At 38.5% G+C, this 14,433-nt stretch overlaps 2 protein-coding genes across 8 annotated transcripts in view; both read left to right on the top strand.

The window, feature by feature from the left end:
- Nucleotides 1-14,433, top strand: part of Prps (phosphoribosyl pyrophosphate synthetase) — a 614,635-nt gene that overhangs the window by 341,087 nt on the left and 259,115 nt on the right. The window lies entirely within an intron of this gene.
- On the top strand, nt 12,826-13,781 carry LOC137253735 (sperm flagellar protein 1-like). The gene has a single exon (XM_067791142.1). The coding sequence runs from the start codon at nt 12,880-12,882 to the stop codon at nt 13,582-13,584; it is 705 nt and encodes a 234-aa protein (XP_067647243.1). The 5' UTR covers nt 12,826-12,879; the 3' UTR covers nt 13,585-13,781.

The following is a 14,433-nucleotide window of genomic DNA, read 5'->3' as shown; positions in this document are numbered from 1 at the left end:
GCAGGTGGAAATCAAATGGAGATAAGCAGAAGCGTGTTTAAATTGAAGGAAATAGATGTTGAAGAAATTATGAGAGTTACAACGAAATTAAAAAACAAGTACGGAGGAAAAAAATTAGTAACGGAAGGTGTATTAAAAGACAGCATGGAGTACTTAGGATATACCTACACATGTGTAATTAATGAAAGTTTCCAATTTGGTGTATTTCCAGACTGCTGGAAGACCTCAGTAATTGTACCTGTGGAAAAAGTAAAGGGAACAGTTAAACCAGAGGAGATACGACCCATAAATACCTTACCGCGATGAGAAAATAATAGAAACTGTAGTTAAGAACCAATTGCTGGATTACTTAAATAAAAACGAAATTATTATAAAGGAGCAGTCGGGGTTTAGATCAAAACACTCGTGTGAAACTGCACTTAACCTGGTAATTGCAGAATGGAAAGAAAGTAGAACGAAGAAACAATTTACAATTTCAGTTTTCCTCGACCTAAAAAGAGCTTTCGAAACAGTAGACAGAGATATTCTTATAAGAAAACTGTATAAGATTGGCATAAGAAACATAGCGCTTAACTGGTTCAAAAGTTACCTTAGTGGAAGAAAGCAGAAAACTGTAATAAGAAATAAGATTTCCCCCGAAGTGGACATTGAAATAGGATTGCTACAGGGATCGGTGCTTGCAGCAATTCTTTTTATAATTTACATAAATGATATTAAAAACTGTATGAAATACTGCAAAATAAGATTATTCGCTGATGATGCACTTTTGACTATAAGCGGTAACACAATTGATGAGGCAGCCTCAAAAATACAATCGGACCTACAGGCAATATATAAGTGGTTGTGCCAAAATATGCTTAAAATAAACATAGAAAAGACAAAATGGATGATAATGGGGTCTAGAGTGACTCAAGATGATGTATCGCTAAAAATAGAAAATACCTCTATAGAAAGAGTAACCCGAATAAAATACCTGGGAATAATTATAGATGACAAATTAAAATTTGATGAACATCTTAAATACATCGAAGGGAAAATTTCCAAAAAAATAGGGTTCATGTTTCGATCATGCAGGCATATTAGTATGCAATACAAAATAATGGTCTATAGATCCATTATCGAGCCGCATTTTATTTACTGTCCTACAATGCTATTCGCATTAGCTGATTCGCAAAAATCCAGGCTACAAATTAAACAAAACAAAGTTATGCGTTTCATATTAAGAAAACTGTATGATACCCCAATTAAAGATTTACTAGACAGCTTAAACTGGCTTAGTGTAAAACAGAACATCACTTACTACACATTGAAGTTTATACACAACATAAAGTTGGGAAACTTGCCGAATTACCTAATTGAACGTGTCAGACTAAACAGAGAGGTCCATAGCTATCAAACAAGACACAATAACAACTTTTACTTGCCGGTAGTGAGATCTGAATTCGATAAAAAAAGTATATACTACGAAGGAATTAGAGAATATAATGATCTGCCAATTGATATTAAAAACTGTAATAATACCAAAAAATTCAGAAAGTTATTATACAGCTACTGTAAAGCGCTACCTGTAAAGTAGTTAAATTTATTTAGTAAATAATTCTATAGATTATTATATAGTTGAAGTCAAAGAAATTCAATGAATTGAAACAAATATGTAAACATTAAAAATACTTTGTACCTTATTAAATTATATAGATCTTCAAGATCGTAAATAAATAAATAAATTAAATTAAATTAAACCAGTACGCAATAAAGCAGTATCAACCTAACGATTTGAATAAAATTTTTTACTCAAAAACTCATGGACACTTCGAAATCAAATTACAAAGAGAAAACAGAAATGTTATCATTAAAACAACATTTAATATTGCAGATTAATTTAAGTATTTAATATAATGACAGTTTATTACTCGTGTAATTAAAGATTAAAAAAGTTACCACCTAAAATGTTATGAAAAATGTCGTTCTGGACATGCAACGGTTGTGAAATTTGTAGGGTATTATGAACTATAACTTCAGCGGAAATGGAGGCGGTCTCGCGTTTATCATACACCACTCAGTGCAATATCATATATATTTGAATCCGACATCGGCCGCAGGGACAATGTCCTAGAACGTCATGGCTTATCTGTCCAGTCAGGCGATGTAAACCTAAAAATCATCAATATCCCTCCTGCCCCAGTGGATACCGCCCTAATATTAGCGCCTTACTCACTGGGGATAATCGCATTATCTTAGGCGATTTCAATGCCCATCATGATCTATGGCATTCAAACTTGCAGTCGGACAGTGACAGTAGGGGTGAGATGTTGGCGGATCAAATAGAAGAAACGAACCGCCCCACTCGTATGGTAGGAAGCTGTAACAGTTCGCCAGATATATCAATCGTGAGCGCAGAATTCGTAAACTGCGTAAACTGGCAGCCGATGGTAACATTGGCATCCGACCACCTGCCAATACTTATTTCGCTCGAGCGTACCGCCGACTTCATCGTCAAAAGGAAAGTAGGATGAATACAAATCCTTTACAGACAACCGCTTTGCTGCCCTCCCTATCCTGACTAATGCTCGCCAAGGCTTTCCAAGTGCTTTCCGCAAGGTCATTGAGTCCGCCTCGGCTAGCTTTATTCCCACCGGAAGATTTCCCCAAATTCGGCCTCATTTTCCGGCGGAGGCCGCAAATTTTGCGAGAGAACGTGACCTTATAAGACAGCTCGATCCCGGCGACCCCCAAATAAGGGATATAAACCAACTCATCAGATTGCTTGTGGATGAACACAAGCGGGCAAAATGGGAGGATAATCTAAGTAGTTGTAACCTCGCTGCCGGTGTGGGTAAGCTTGGGTCCACCGTAAAGTCCCTATCGAATCCGTCCAAGAACAACGAAAAAATTTCCATCGCCTTTGGCGATAAAGTGCTGTCGGATGCGAAAAAATGCGCGAGCGCTTTTTGCCGACAATATATAATGCACTCTACGGTTGACAAACTTAGACCGAGGGCCAACAGACACGAACATAAACATAAATTCAGCGCTTCCCCAATTACCATCACCGTCAAAGAGGTTGAGGATGCCATCGGTCAAGCTAAACCATCTAAACAGTCGGCCCAGACGGCATAGCCATGCCGATGCTTAAAAGTCTAGGAAAAGATGGTTTCAACTATATAGCACATGTCTTCAACCTGTCCCTTTCCACCTTTGTCATACCCGAAAAATGGAAAATGGCCAAGGTGGTCCCGCTACTAAAGCCTGGGAACCAGCTAACATAGGAGAGTCATATCGCCCGACATCTCTACTATCGCCAGTAGCCGAGACGCTTGAAGCCATTTTTCTCCCCTATTTCAAAGCAAATTTGCAACTAGCCTGTCATCGGCATGGCTTTAGAAAACTTCATAGCACAACCACCGCGCTAAATGCCATTAGCACCCAGATAAATTGCGGTTTAAATCAAAACCCCCACCATAGAACAGTACTTGTTGCGCTAGACCTATCAAAGGCTTTTGATACGGTCAACCATGGCACGTTACTGCAAGACCTGGAAGGGTCTACCCTTCCCCCAAGTCTTAAAATCTGGGCCGCAAATTATCTGGGCGGCCGGCAGGCATCGGTGCAATTTAGAAACGCAACATCAAAACCAAGAAGACGTTCGATCAGGTTTTACATTTTGGTGAGCACGAAATTGTACCGAAAATCCACAGCCGTAATAAAATCCTCAAATCTCTTGCTGGCAGTACTTGGGGAAAAGATAAAGAAACGCTCGTTACCACATACAAAGCAATTGGCCAGCCGATTGCATGCTACGCGTCCCCGATATGGTCGCCAAGCCTAAAGACTAGAATCCAAAATTGTCAAATCTCTTGCCGGTAGCACTTGGGGTAAACATAAAGAGACGCTCATTACCACTTACACAATAATTGGCCGGCCGCTTGCATGCTACGTGTCCCGTATATGGTCGCCAAAGCTAAAGGTTAATCACTGGAAGAAAATACAGGACTGTCAAAACACCGTTCTCAAACCCGATAAAGGCTCTCTTCTTATGACCCCAGAGCACACCCTACATAGTGAGGCGAGAGTACTCCCCATTAGGGAAAGAAAAGTTATGGTGAACAAAAAGTTTCTGGTGAATACACAGAAACCTGGGCATCCCAACAGACATCTTTTCTTTAAACAGGCCCACCGCCCAGGATCTCAGCCCTATGTAGAAGAAGAACACAAAAAGGTCTTCAGTGATATCCCCAAAGGCGGCAGACGTCTATGCCAGGGATTGCCCGGCAAACCTCGTTCTTAAAGTTAAATACCCTGAAATCACAGATGCGAAAAGCAATCTCCATAGAGATACGTGGTCCCTTTAGTTCAACTTCGATCCGGATACTGAAACAGATTCAACTCTTACTATCCAGAATCAATCCCGAAATACATAATAAAATGTTCCCACATGACACCAACCATATTTTCAATTTGGAACCAACGCCTCTAACACCCCTTTCTCTATGGTCCACCACTGTTGAAACTGCAGGTTTCCTTGGACTTTCGTTAGAAGATATTTAAAATGCCATAAAAAAATACTTGACGCGATTTATCTCCGTGGAGATTTAGACCTAGCGCCGGACTACATATTTTATGGTGATTCCGAGCGGCATCTACAAAGCAGAGGATCACTGGGAAGCTTTTCATGGGAGAAATGTATTCGCAGTGTTTGCCAAACCACTGCCGAAGGACGACCCCGTTTAGGAAAACTTTTTCTAACTGAACAACTTTTTTTAATCGCCATATGTCGATCAAAAATCGTTTAAATAATTTTTTAATGTTCGTGACGTTTCTCTTTAAATGTATCCTTAAAATATATGTAAGAGCACATAAATAGGTATATAATGTTCGGTTCCTTACTTGTGTTCTATTAAATTCAAACCATACGATCTCATTTACAAAAAAAAGTTTCTTCACTTTTGGTAAAAATTCCGAAGTACTCACTTGGAGTATGAGTACTAGTATCGATACTTTTTCTAAAAGTTCTATCACTATTCATGCTTCATTACTATAATATATATTTTTTATACTAGTGGGAATTACCAGATTGGCATTGGGTTTGTCTATTTTCGATACTTGTCTTGTGTGCATAGTGTTACCATGTTTGACGACCAAACGGTCCAATCAGCTACCAGGAGTTATGTTATAGAATAACTTCGTCCCCTTGGCAAATACTAGAAGTTTCCTTGGACCTAGCTTAATTATTGCCTCGCGATCTTGCTACTCTGCCGCCCCCAATAACTGGAGCCTTCGAGCGCAGGACACGAACACAGAACGTGCTGAACCGTTTCTTCCTACACCCGTTGTTTCTACGAGACCTAACATATAAGCATGTGGTGCCAGAATGCAGGTGTTGTTGTTGTTGTAGCAATAAGGGCACTCCCCGAAAGTCTTGGGTAGTGTTATCGATGTTGATGGTCCTTCGCCGGATGCATATCCGGTACGTTCCGGTACCAAGCCCGATCATCTCAAGAACGATTTGTTAATGTCACATGCGACCTTCTAGGCCATCCCGCCCTCCCACAAGGCAGTGTCCAGTTAGTATGTCTATCGTGAGCCTCTTAAGTCTTCTCTCTTCAAAGATATGAACCACTTTGTAAGTCTAACATCGTAGGCGTTGCACATGATCTTAGAAATTTTGCAGCCGCGCGCTTTTGTCCACGCCTTTCGTGCTTGATGCATCATATGCAGCTGCTGTATTCTTTTAATTTCTCCCAAACGGATCAGGACGTCTATTGTCGTTTCAGCTAGTGTTGCATTCTCCCTTGTCAACTCATCGGTCTTTTTGTTACCTTCTATCCCTTTATGACCGGGAACCCAGTCTCTGAGCGAAGTCTTTCCAATGATTCTTTGCATTCAAGAACACACTTGATTAAGTATTGTGTGAGATTACTGCCTTAATCGGCGCCTGACTATAAATATATACATATATTGACGCGACTGCAGCTTAAGCACGCTTCCTCCGGAAATTCTGCTGCTTTCTTTTCTGCTTAAAAGACGCTGCAGTAATCTGGCAGTCTGTAGGATCTACTTATTTCTGGATCGACGCTGTAAATATCAGAGCCGACCCCTTCCATTCATTTGGAACCATCCGTATATACGTGCCCTTTCTGCACCATGGCGTCAGCCCTTAGGCTAAATTGTGACCTCAAAATCTTTTCGAAGCTCAGGCACGGGACCATATATTCTTTTTTTCCGATACTAGATGGCGCTATACTGGCGCTTTAGGAGGAGCATTCTATGTCGGCGTAGAATTTCTTCCGCGAAACCCGACTTGACCTGTTGATTTCACTTTTATAGATCTTCAACTAATCTCTGTGTTCGTCCCAGCACTCCTCACTTTCCGCAACTTTTGACAGCTTAAAAATCTCTTGCACTCCTCCAACTCTTCTACGGTGGTAACCTCTTCAGGTTTCTTCAATCTTCCTGATACACATTTCTGAAATTTTTACGATTTCGTCACCCTAGGGGTTTTAAAGGTTTTCCACTTCCCTACCCTCTTAAGGGGGATTCTGAAGCTGATGTATGCATGGTTTGGGAAGGATGGCCTATCAAGGACCCTCCACTCATACCCCGATATATCCTGCTCAAAACTCAATGTGATATCTAGCAGATTGCATGACGTTGTCCCATCATATGCAGGCATGCTACCCCTGTTGGTTACCTGTAGACTACTCTGCAGTACATAACAGAAAAGGTACGCTGTGATACGCAGTCACATTCGCGCCTATGACAAGCCATCTTCTTGATCCACCAGCCTTTTGAAATACTCTGGTAGCGTATTGGGATTATTGTTCAGAGGAATCCTCTTTTTAAGGCGCATAAAAATGTCCCCAAAATATTTTCCCAAGCTGTGAGTGCAACAGATCCTCCGATTCCGTATTAATTTGGTGGATGTGCCAGGATGCCAGGAATTGCCCGGTGAATCCTGTACTAAAAGAACAATACCCAAAACTAGCAGAAGAGGAACGTACTCTCCCTAGGGAAACGCGAGTCACTCTAGCTCAACTTCGATCTGGATCTGGATACTGTAACAGGTTAAACAGGTTATCCAGAATCAACCCCGACATACTAAACATATGTCCTGCTTGTAACGTGCCCCACATGACACCAACCATCTCTTCAACTGTATTGTGGAACCAACGCCTCTAACACCCCTCTCCTTACGGCCCACCCCTGTGGAAAAAGCAAGTTTCCTTGCACCCCCGTTAGAGGATATTGATGACAATTTGTGATCGGTCGCACCTATTGGATGAGGCGAGGCACTGCTACAACAACAACAACGGGTCGGGATACATGAAGCACCTTCCCATCCCGTGTTGGTATATCCGGGCTTTGCCGCTGCAGCATGTTAAGCATGTCCTCCGCTTTCACCACTAGTGGTATCCAAACCTCGGCCTTTGGTATCGTGAGGACCAGGACTCTATCTACGACCTTCAACCTTCGCAGTCTTGGTTTTAAAGGCCTGGAACAACTCTCTGCAGCCATTCTAAAGTCGCGTTATTGGCGCTGGTCGCAAGTTTAACCCCATTGTGCCATCCAACTGTTTCGAAGGCTGGTAGCTGTCTTTTCGGTTCATCATGCATCATTTTGATCACACTACTAATCAGCTCTCCTTCTACGGACCGCCACCTTTCGCTTGGCATCTGCCCATTGGGGACGCTGCAATCTAGTAGTGCCACAGTCAGGGACTGCTTCCCAACTTCGCTCATATCAGTGAAAACCGGAGTAGCAGCGGTAGCTTCCTTTACTATTGTCGAGTAAGCTGAAGTCTGATCTTTATCTCCCTTTAGCTTATTAGCATTTGTATATTTTAAGCTACGCATATCTATTGTGTTGGGTGCATATAAAACAAAAATTATTCCACCTTTCAGCTCGACGTTTCGCCAATTTTCCTTGGCATCTTCAGGAACGTGACACTGTATTTATTTAATAAAACGAAAAACAACAAAGAATACAATCAGATACATATAGATTTAAAATTTAAACATATTGCAAGTAAATATTGATTGCACAAAAAGTATTTTCTTACTTACAATGATGCAAATTAAAAAAAAAAACACAATTTTCACTTAAACATTTAAACATTTAAAATCATTTGAATATTAAAAAATTGTTGAAAGTTAATAACGTAAAAAAATCGATACCACCTACATGGTAAACTTGTCATACTAAAAACTAAATTACAAACATAATAGGTATGCGGCGGCGATATTATCTGTATTTTCTTTTTTGTCTATTACTTTTATGTTTTCAAGATAAGCTGTGTGTTTATCTTCTATTGCATTCTGTGCCAAAGCTGTGCTTTGTTTTTGTTTACGTATATCGGCTTCGTGCTCAGCTACCCGTGTGCCGAGCGCCGGCTTCGTGGTCCCAATTAGACCTTATTGCAGCTGTCTTCTTCATTCCCTTTACATTGAATTTCGTAAACTACATTGCTACGTTGTTGGAGATCTATGTGTATTTTTGTTTTTGTAAAGCACGTTACCAAAGTGCAGTTTGATCTGTATGTTAGTGTAGTGTTTGTGTTTGATGTTTTTGTGAAGTCATGTGTCTGAAGACTGGGTTTTTTAGGTTACATTTTCTATTTCCATTTGTTTCTGATTTATTAAATTTGATATGATATGGTCCGGATAATTATTCTTTTTAAGTGTCGATTAAATTTTCTTAATATTTGCGTCATGAAAACTGAACTGAAGGAAGAAAACCGCCGTTCTATATAAAGCGGACTACAACACGAAAATTGAAAACTAATAGGAGATAAGAATACCTATAAAGCGATAAGAGCCGACCCAACATCCACAGTTCAAAGGAAAAACAACAATATAATACTCGAGCTATTCAAAGGAAAGCACATTAGCCTAAAAGATAAACAACAATTAACCAGCACAGCAGCTACAGCACCTCGTTTATATGGACTGCCAAAAACCCATAAGCCAGAAAGTCCCTTACGCCCGATTGTCTCGTCTATCAATGTTCCATGTTATCACTTGTCCAAATACATAGGAGCAATTCTTAAGTCGTTGATTTCCGCCGAATATAACATTAAAAACTCGTTTGAGTTAAAAGAAAGACTGCAAAATTTAACTATACGTGATGATGAATTGTTAGTGTCGTTTGATGTCGTCTCGTTATTCACTAATACATCAACAAATATGGCTTCCAAAATAATAATGGAAAAATGGGACGAAATAAAGGAAAACACGAATATACCTAAGAGCAAGTTTCACAATATTTTAGAGTTCTGCTTAAAAGACAACAATTACTTCGTGCACAACAGCAACATATATACACAAACATATGGAGTGCCTATGGACAACCCCCTTTCCCCAACCATTGCCGATATAATAATGGATGACGCGCTTTCACACACTTTTATTGAATTAAAAAAACAATCAGGGACCGAAACTGTTATTCCTTTTATAATAAATCCTTGCAAAAGTATTAATTTGGGACTTTTAATATATTTGGATCAAGATAAAAATTATTTTCGGATTTTTATTTTTTGAGTCTGGTAGAAGTAGTTAAAGTCGGACTTTTAATAACAAAAGCGCGGAAATAAAAGTTAAATCCGGACTTTTATTTTTTGAGGCCAAAATAAAAGTCCCGCTTGATAACAAAGAAGCGGCTTATCCGAAACAAAAAAATTTTCTTAATTCGGATAAGCCGTTTCTTTGTTATCAAGCCGGACTTTTATTTTGGCCCTAAAAATGAAAATCCGGATTCAACTTTTATTTAAAAGTCCGACTTTAACTAGTTCTACCAGACTAAAACAATAAAAATACAGAGTTAACTTTTATATGTGGACTTTTATGGAAAAAGTTCGAAAAATAAAAAGGATGCATGATTCAACATGATATTGCTATAGGGATACCTGGGAACTCAAACATTTTCACCTAGGACAATTTTTTGACCAGGATTTTTTCGACTCCAAAAAAAAAAATTATTATTTTCCGTCCCTGAAAACAACACAATATACAAATAAAGTTCATAGTCAAATATGTAGATAATATTTTCGCCATCATCCCAAGAAAAGACACAAATACAACATTGATGTTTTAAATAAATATCATAATCGACTAAAATTTACGATCGAAAAAGAAGAAAACACAACATTCCATTTCTAAACACCCGTATACACAGGCTCATTAACAAACTAATATTGGATTGGTACTCGAAACCAACCTCCTCTGGGCGCCTCATAAACTTTATATCTTCACAGCCTTTCAAATACAAAATAAATACGGCGAACAACTTTATAGACAAAATATTATCTATCAGCCATCAAAGTTTTCATGACGTAAATATTAGGAAAATTTCATTGACGCTTAAAAGGAATAATTATCACCATATCCATATCATACCAAGTTTAATAAATCAGAAACAAATGGAAATAGAAAATGTACCCAAAAAACACAGTCTTCAGACACAAATAACCAGGCAAAGCGTTACTTCAGTGTCACACACATTCCTAGGTTCACAGAAAATTTCACACATGACTTGACAAAAACATCAAACACAAACACTACACTAGCATACAGATCAAACTGCACTTTGGCAACGTGCTTTACAAAAACAAAAACACCCATAGATCTCCAACAACTTAGCAATGCAGTTTACGAAATTCAATGTAAAGGGAATGAAGAAGATAGCAGCAATAAAGTCTACATTGCGACCGCGAAGCGGGCGCTCGGCACGCGGGTAGCTGAGCACGAAGGTGATATACGTAAACAAAAACAAAGCACAGCTTTGGCACAGCATGCAATAGAAAATAAACACACAGCTGATTTTGAAAACATAAAAATAATAGACAACGAAAGGAGAGAAAAAGCGCGTTACACCTTAGAGAACCTAAGAATTTTGCAAAAAAGAGGAAACACAATATCGCCGCCGCGTACGCATTATGTTTGTAATTTAGTTTTTAGTATGACAAGTTTACCGCATGTAGGTGGTATCGATGTTTTTAATTTATTAACATTCAACATTTTTTTAATATTCAGATGTTTTTAAATGTTTTAGTGAAAATTGTATTTTTCGTTAATTTCCATCATTGTAAGTAAAAAAAATACTTTTTGTGCAATCAATATTTCTAAATCTATATGTATCTGATTGTGTTCTTTGTTGCTTTTTGTTTTATTAAATAAATACAGTGTCACGCTCCTGAAGATGCCAAGGAAAATTGGCGAAACGTCGAGCTGAAAGGTGGAATAATCTTTGTTTTATTTGCACCCAATACAATAGATCTGCGGAGCTTAAAATATACATAAATATTATTCAAACAGATCGGAAGAAAATTATATATTTGTATTTTTGTTTCTCAAGCCAATATTGTCTTCCTCTTCCTGTATTTCTACCTTTTGAGGTACATGGCTTTCCAGTACTTATATTTCCCTCTTCGATACGCTTGGCAGACTTTGAGGTTTGGTTCCTGTCATTCGGGCTAGTTCGCCTCCTGGTTCGGAAACTGGGGAATTTGCCTCCTTCTCGCTCTTAAAAGCAGGCTTGTCAGGTTCAGCCGATCGCTGCCTATTCCCTCTTGGGACTTCTTGCTCTTCGATGCGGTTGCAAAATTGAGGGTTGCTCGCAGCAAAGTTTTCATCAGTGAACTGTCTTTGACATTCTTCCACTGTCTCACGGGTCCATGCCAAGCGATCGCTCTCATCGTTGGTTAGTCCAACCACTGGAACCAAAAGATGGATATTTCTTAATGCTGCCCAATATTTTGAGAGAGTTCTTTTAAGCTCCCTATCTCGTTGTTCCCGTTCTTATGTTAGATCTTTGTTCGAGCTAGTAGTGTTCTCCTTTACCGAGCGCACTGACAGCACACTATCATCGCTATCCGCATCGGAATCATCGCTTATAGCAATTTCCTCCTCCCCGGCCTGCGACGCGATCGCTTCATTCTTTTCATCCTGACTTTGTTTTAAAGATATCTTAGGAGATCCTTGGCAGGGTCGAAATAGCTATAATATCAGCCAATATGTTTAATTCCTTTCCGTTTTTCCATGATAATAAAATCACAGTGATTTAATACGAGAAATTATCGTGAAAACGTCTCAAAACACATTAAATTTACAAACATAATAAATGATAGACGATGAAATCAAAGAACAAATATATAGATATTCACTTTTTTATTTTATTAGATTCTAACATCCTTTATTTCTTTCATGAAGAGGAAAAAATAAACGAAAGGAAAGGAACCCTGAAACGAGCCCGGAACGGAACCCGAAACCGGATCTGATTGCTCTATCAATAGTTTGGGATCAAAATTGAATCCGTGCAAAATCCTTTTTTTCAATTTTTTCCCTGTATACAAAATAATTACAACAACCACATGAAAATTGTCAACTTCAACTGCAAATATCTCCTAACAGAGTCAAAACTTTCCGCCTTGGGATTATTGTTGTCGCGGTCAATACGCGTCGTGTGACACCACCTTGAATTTTTTGGCGCGTATTAGCAGTCGACCGCTGTTCTACACTTTTACCTTTAAGAGAGATTAGCCATTAAGGCCATACACAATTTTTTGGTGCATTTTTAGCCTTTGAAATTTTTTACTACAGATGTCCAGCTTTTGTACAATATTAATTTGTATATCCATTTTCACAGAAACTGCCGGTTGACCACAGAAAGTCAAAACTTTGCCATTGTGGGTGGTCTATTATATAGTCCGTAAGATTATACCAATTTGTAGTTAATTTAAAGAAATATGAGTATTTATCACTGTAATATGATAGTACATACGTTCACGGTAAAGAAAGCGTTTAATTTTTTTTCAAAACCTGATCGACTTTCAAAGCTATATTTTAAAAATTCTAAAAAGAAAAACTTGATTTCACACCCAACGTCAAAATGCCAAAAAGATTAACAGATGAAGAACTTTCTGAACTGAAAAATTGGTTGGCTGAGCAACAAATAAATCCAAACAAATTGCATAGAGAGTGTTCGGACGCAGTTCTAGTTGCTAATTTACTGAAGAAATTGTATCCTAAATTAATCGATTTACATAATTACCCTCCACGAAACAACACACAATTAAAACTTGAAAACTGGGAAACTCTTAATTTTAAAGCGCTAGGAAAGATTGGCCTTCAACAGACTAAGTCTACTATGCAAGAGTTGGCGAAGGGCACGCCAGGAGCAATAGAATCGCTGCTTTATGATATAAAGATCCATGACCGCAATGCCAGAAAGGTTCAAAGAAGTGAGGAGCATGAAGAAGCTTGGTCCCAAAACGACGATGTAATTGTGGTGAATATTAACAAAAAAATTGGTGACGCTATAGTTCAGGTCCCTCAAAAGATGGTTTTATATTCTATTTATGAACAAACTCTTCGCGATTCGCAGGGCAAAGAGTCTTATCTAAGCGCCGCAAATCAAAAAATTGCTCATTTGGAAAATATATTGAAACTTAAGTCAGAACGGATAGATGAGTTATGTGCTCAACTTGCCAAATTATCGGTACGAAGCTTGCTTAAGCAAAATAATTTGGAAAATTCTGCTCCGAATTCACCAATAAATGTCGAAAACTTTGAAAATGAATCAAATAAATTTTAAGCACCAATTAATTTAATTTCAAATAGCGTGTTTCAAAATGTATACAAATACATAAGTCAAAATTAAAAGTCGTATATTTTTCGTGCAATATTTCAATGTTTTTGTTTTTGGTGCTTTGGATCAGACCTTAGAATACACCTTCAGTTTTAGTTGAGAAAATTGAGATTGAAGTTTAGAAAATTACAAATAAACTTAGAAAAATTAAAATCAAAAATTGTATTTCTTTCAAAAGATATAATCAAACAAGTAAGGAAGGTTAAGTTCGGGTGTAACCGAACATTACATACTCAGTTGAGAGCTATGGTGACAACATAAGGGAAAATAACCATGTAGGAAAATGAACCGAAGGAAACCCTGGAATGTGTTTGTATGACATGCGTATCAAATGAAAGGCATTAAAGAGTATTTTATGAGGGAGTGGGCCATAGTTCTATAGGTGGACGCCATTTAGGGATATAGCCATAAAGGTGGATCAGGGTTGACTAGAATTTGTTTGTACGATATGGGTATCAAATGAAAGGTGTTAATGAGTATTTTAAAAGGGAGTAATCCTTAGTTCCATAGGTGGACGCCGTTTCGAGATATCGCCATAAAGGTGGACCAGGGGTGACCCTAGAATTTGTTTGTACAATATGGGCATCAAACGAATGGTGTTAATGAGTATTTTAAAAGGGAGTGGGCCTTAGTTCTATAGGTGGATGCCGTTTCGAAATATCGCCATAAAAGTGGACCAGGGGTGACTCTAGAATGTGTCACCGACAGTTTGCTTGTGAGAGCATTGAGGGCATTCGCTGGTTGACTGTGAAGAAGAACGGTAGTCAGTTCGTGGTACAATCAATTTCCTTAACA

The sequence above is a fragment of the Eurosta solidaginis genome, chromosome 5 (genome assembly GCF_040869045.1).
Source record: "Eurosta solidaginis isolate ZX-2024a chromosome 5, ASM4086904v1, whole genome shotgun sequence".
In the NCBI taxonomy this organism is placed as follows: domain Eukaryota; kingdom Metazoa; phylum Arthropoda; class Insecta; order Diptera; family Tephritidae; genus Eurosta; species Eurosta solidaginis.
Note: the sequence above shows the minus strand (reverse complement) of the source record. Positions and strands in the feature narration are given on the sequence as shown.

Excerpts from the sequence above, each read along its gene's own strand:
- LOC137253735 (XM_067791142.1), top strand. The coding sequence starts at position 12,880 with ATGCCAAAAAGATTAACAGATGAAGAACTTTCTGAACTGAAAAATTGG.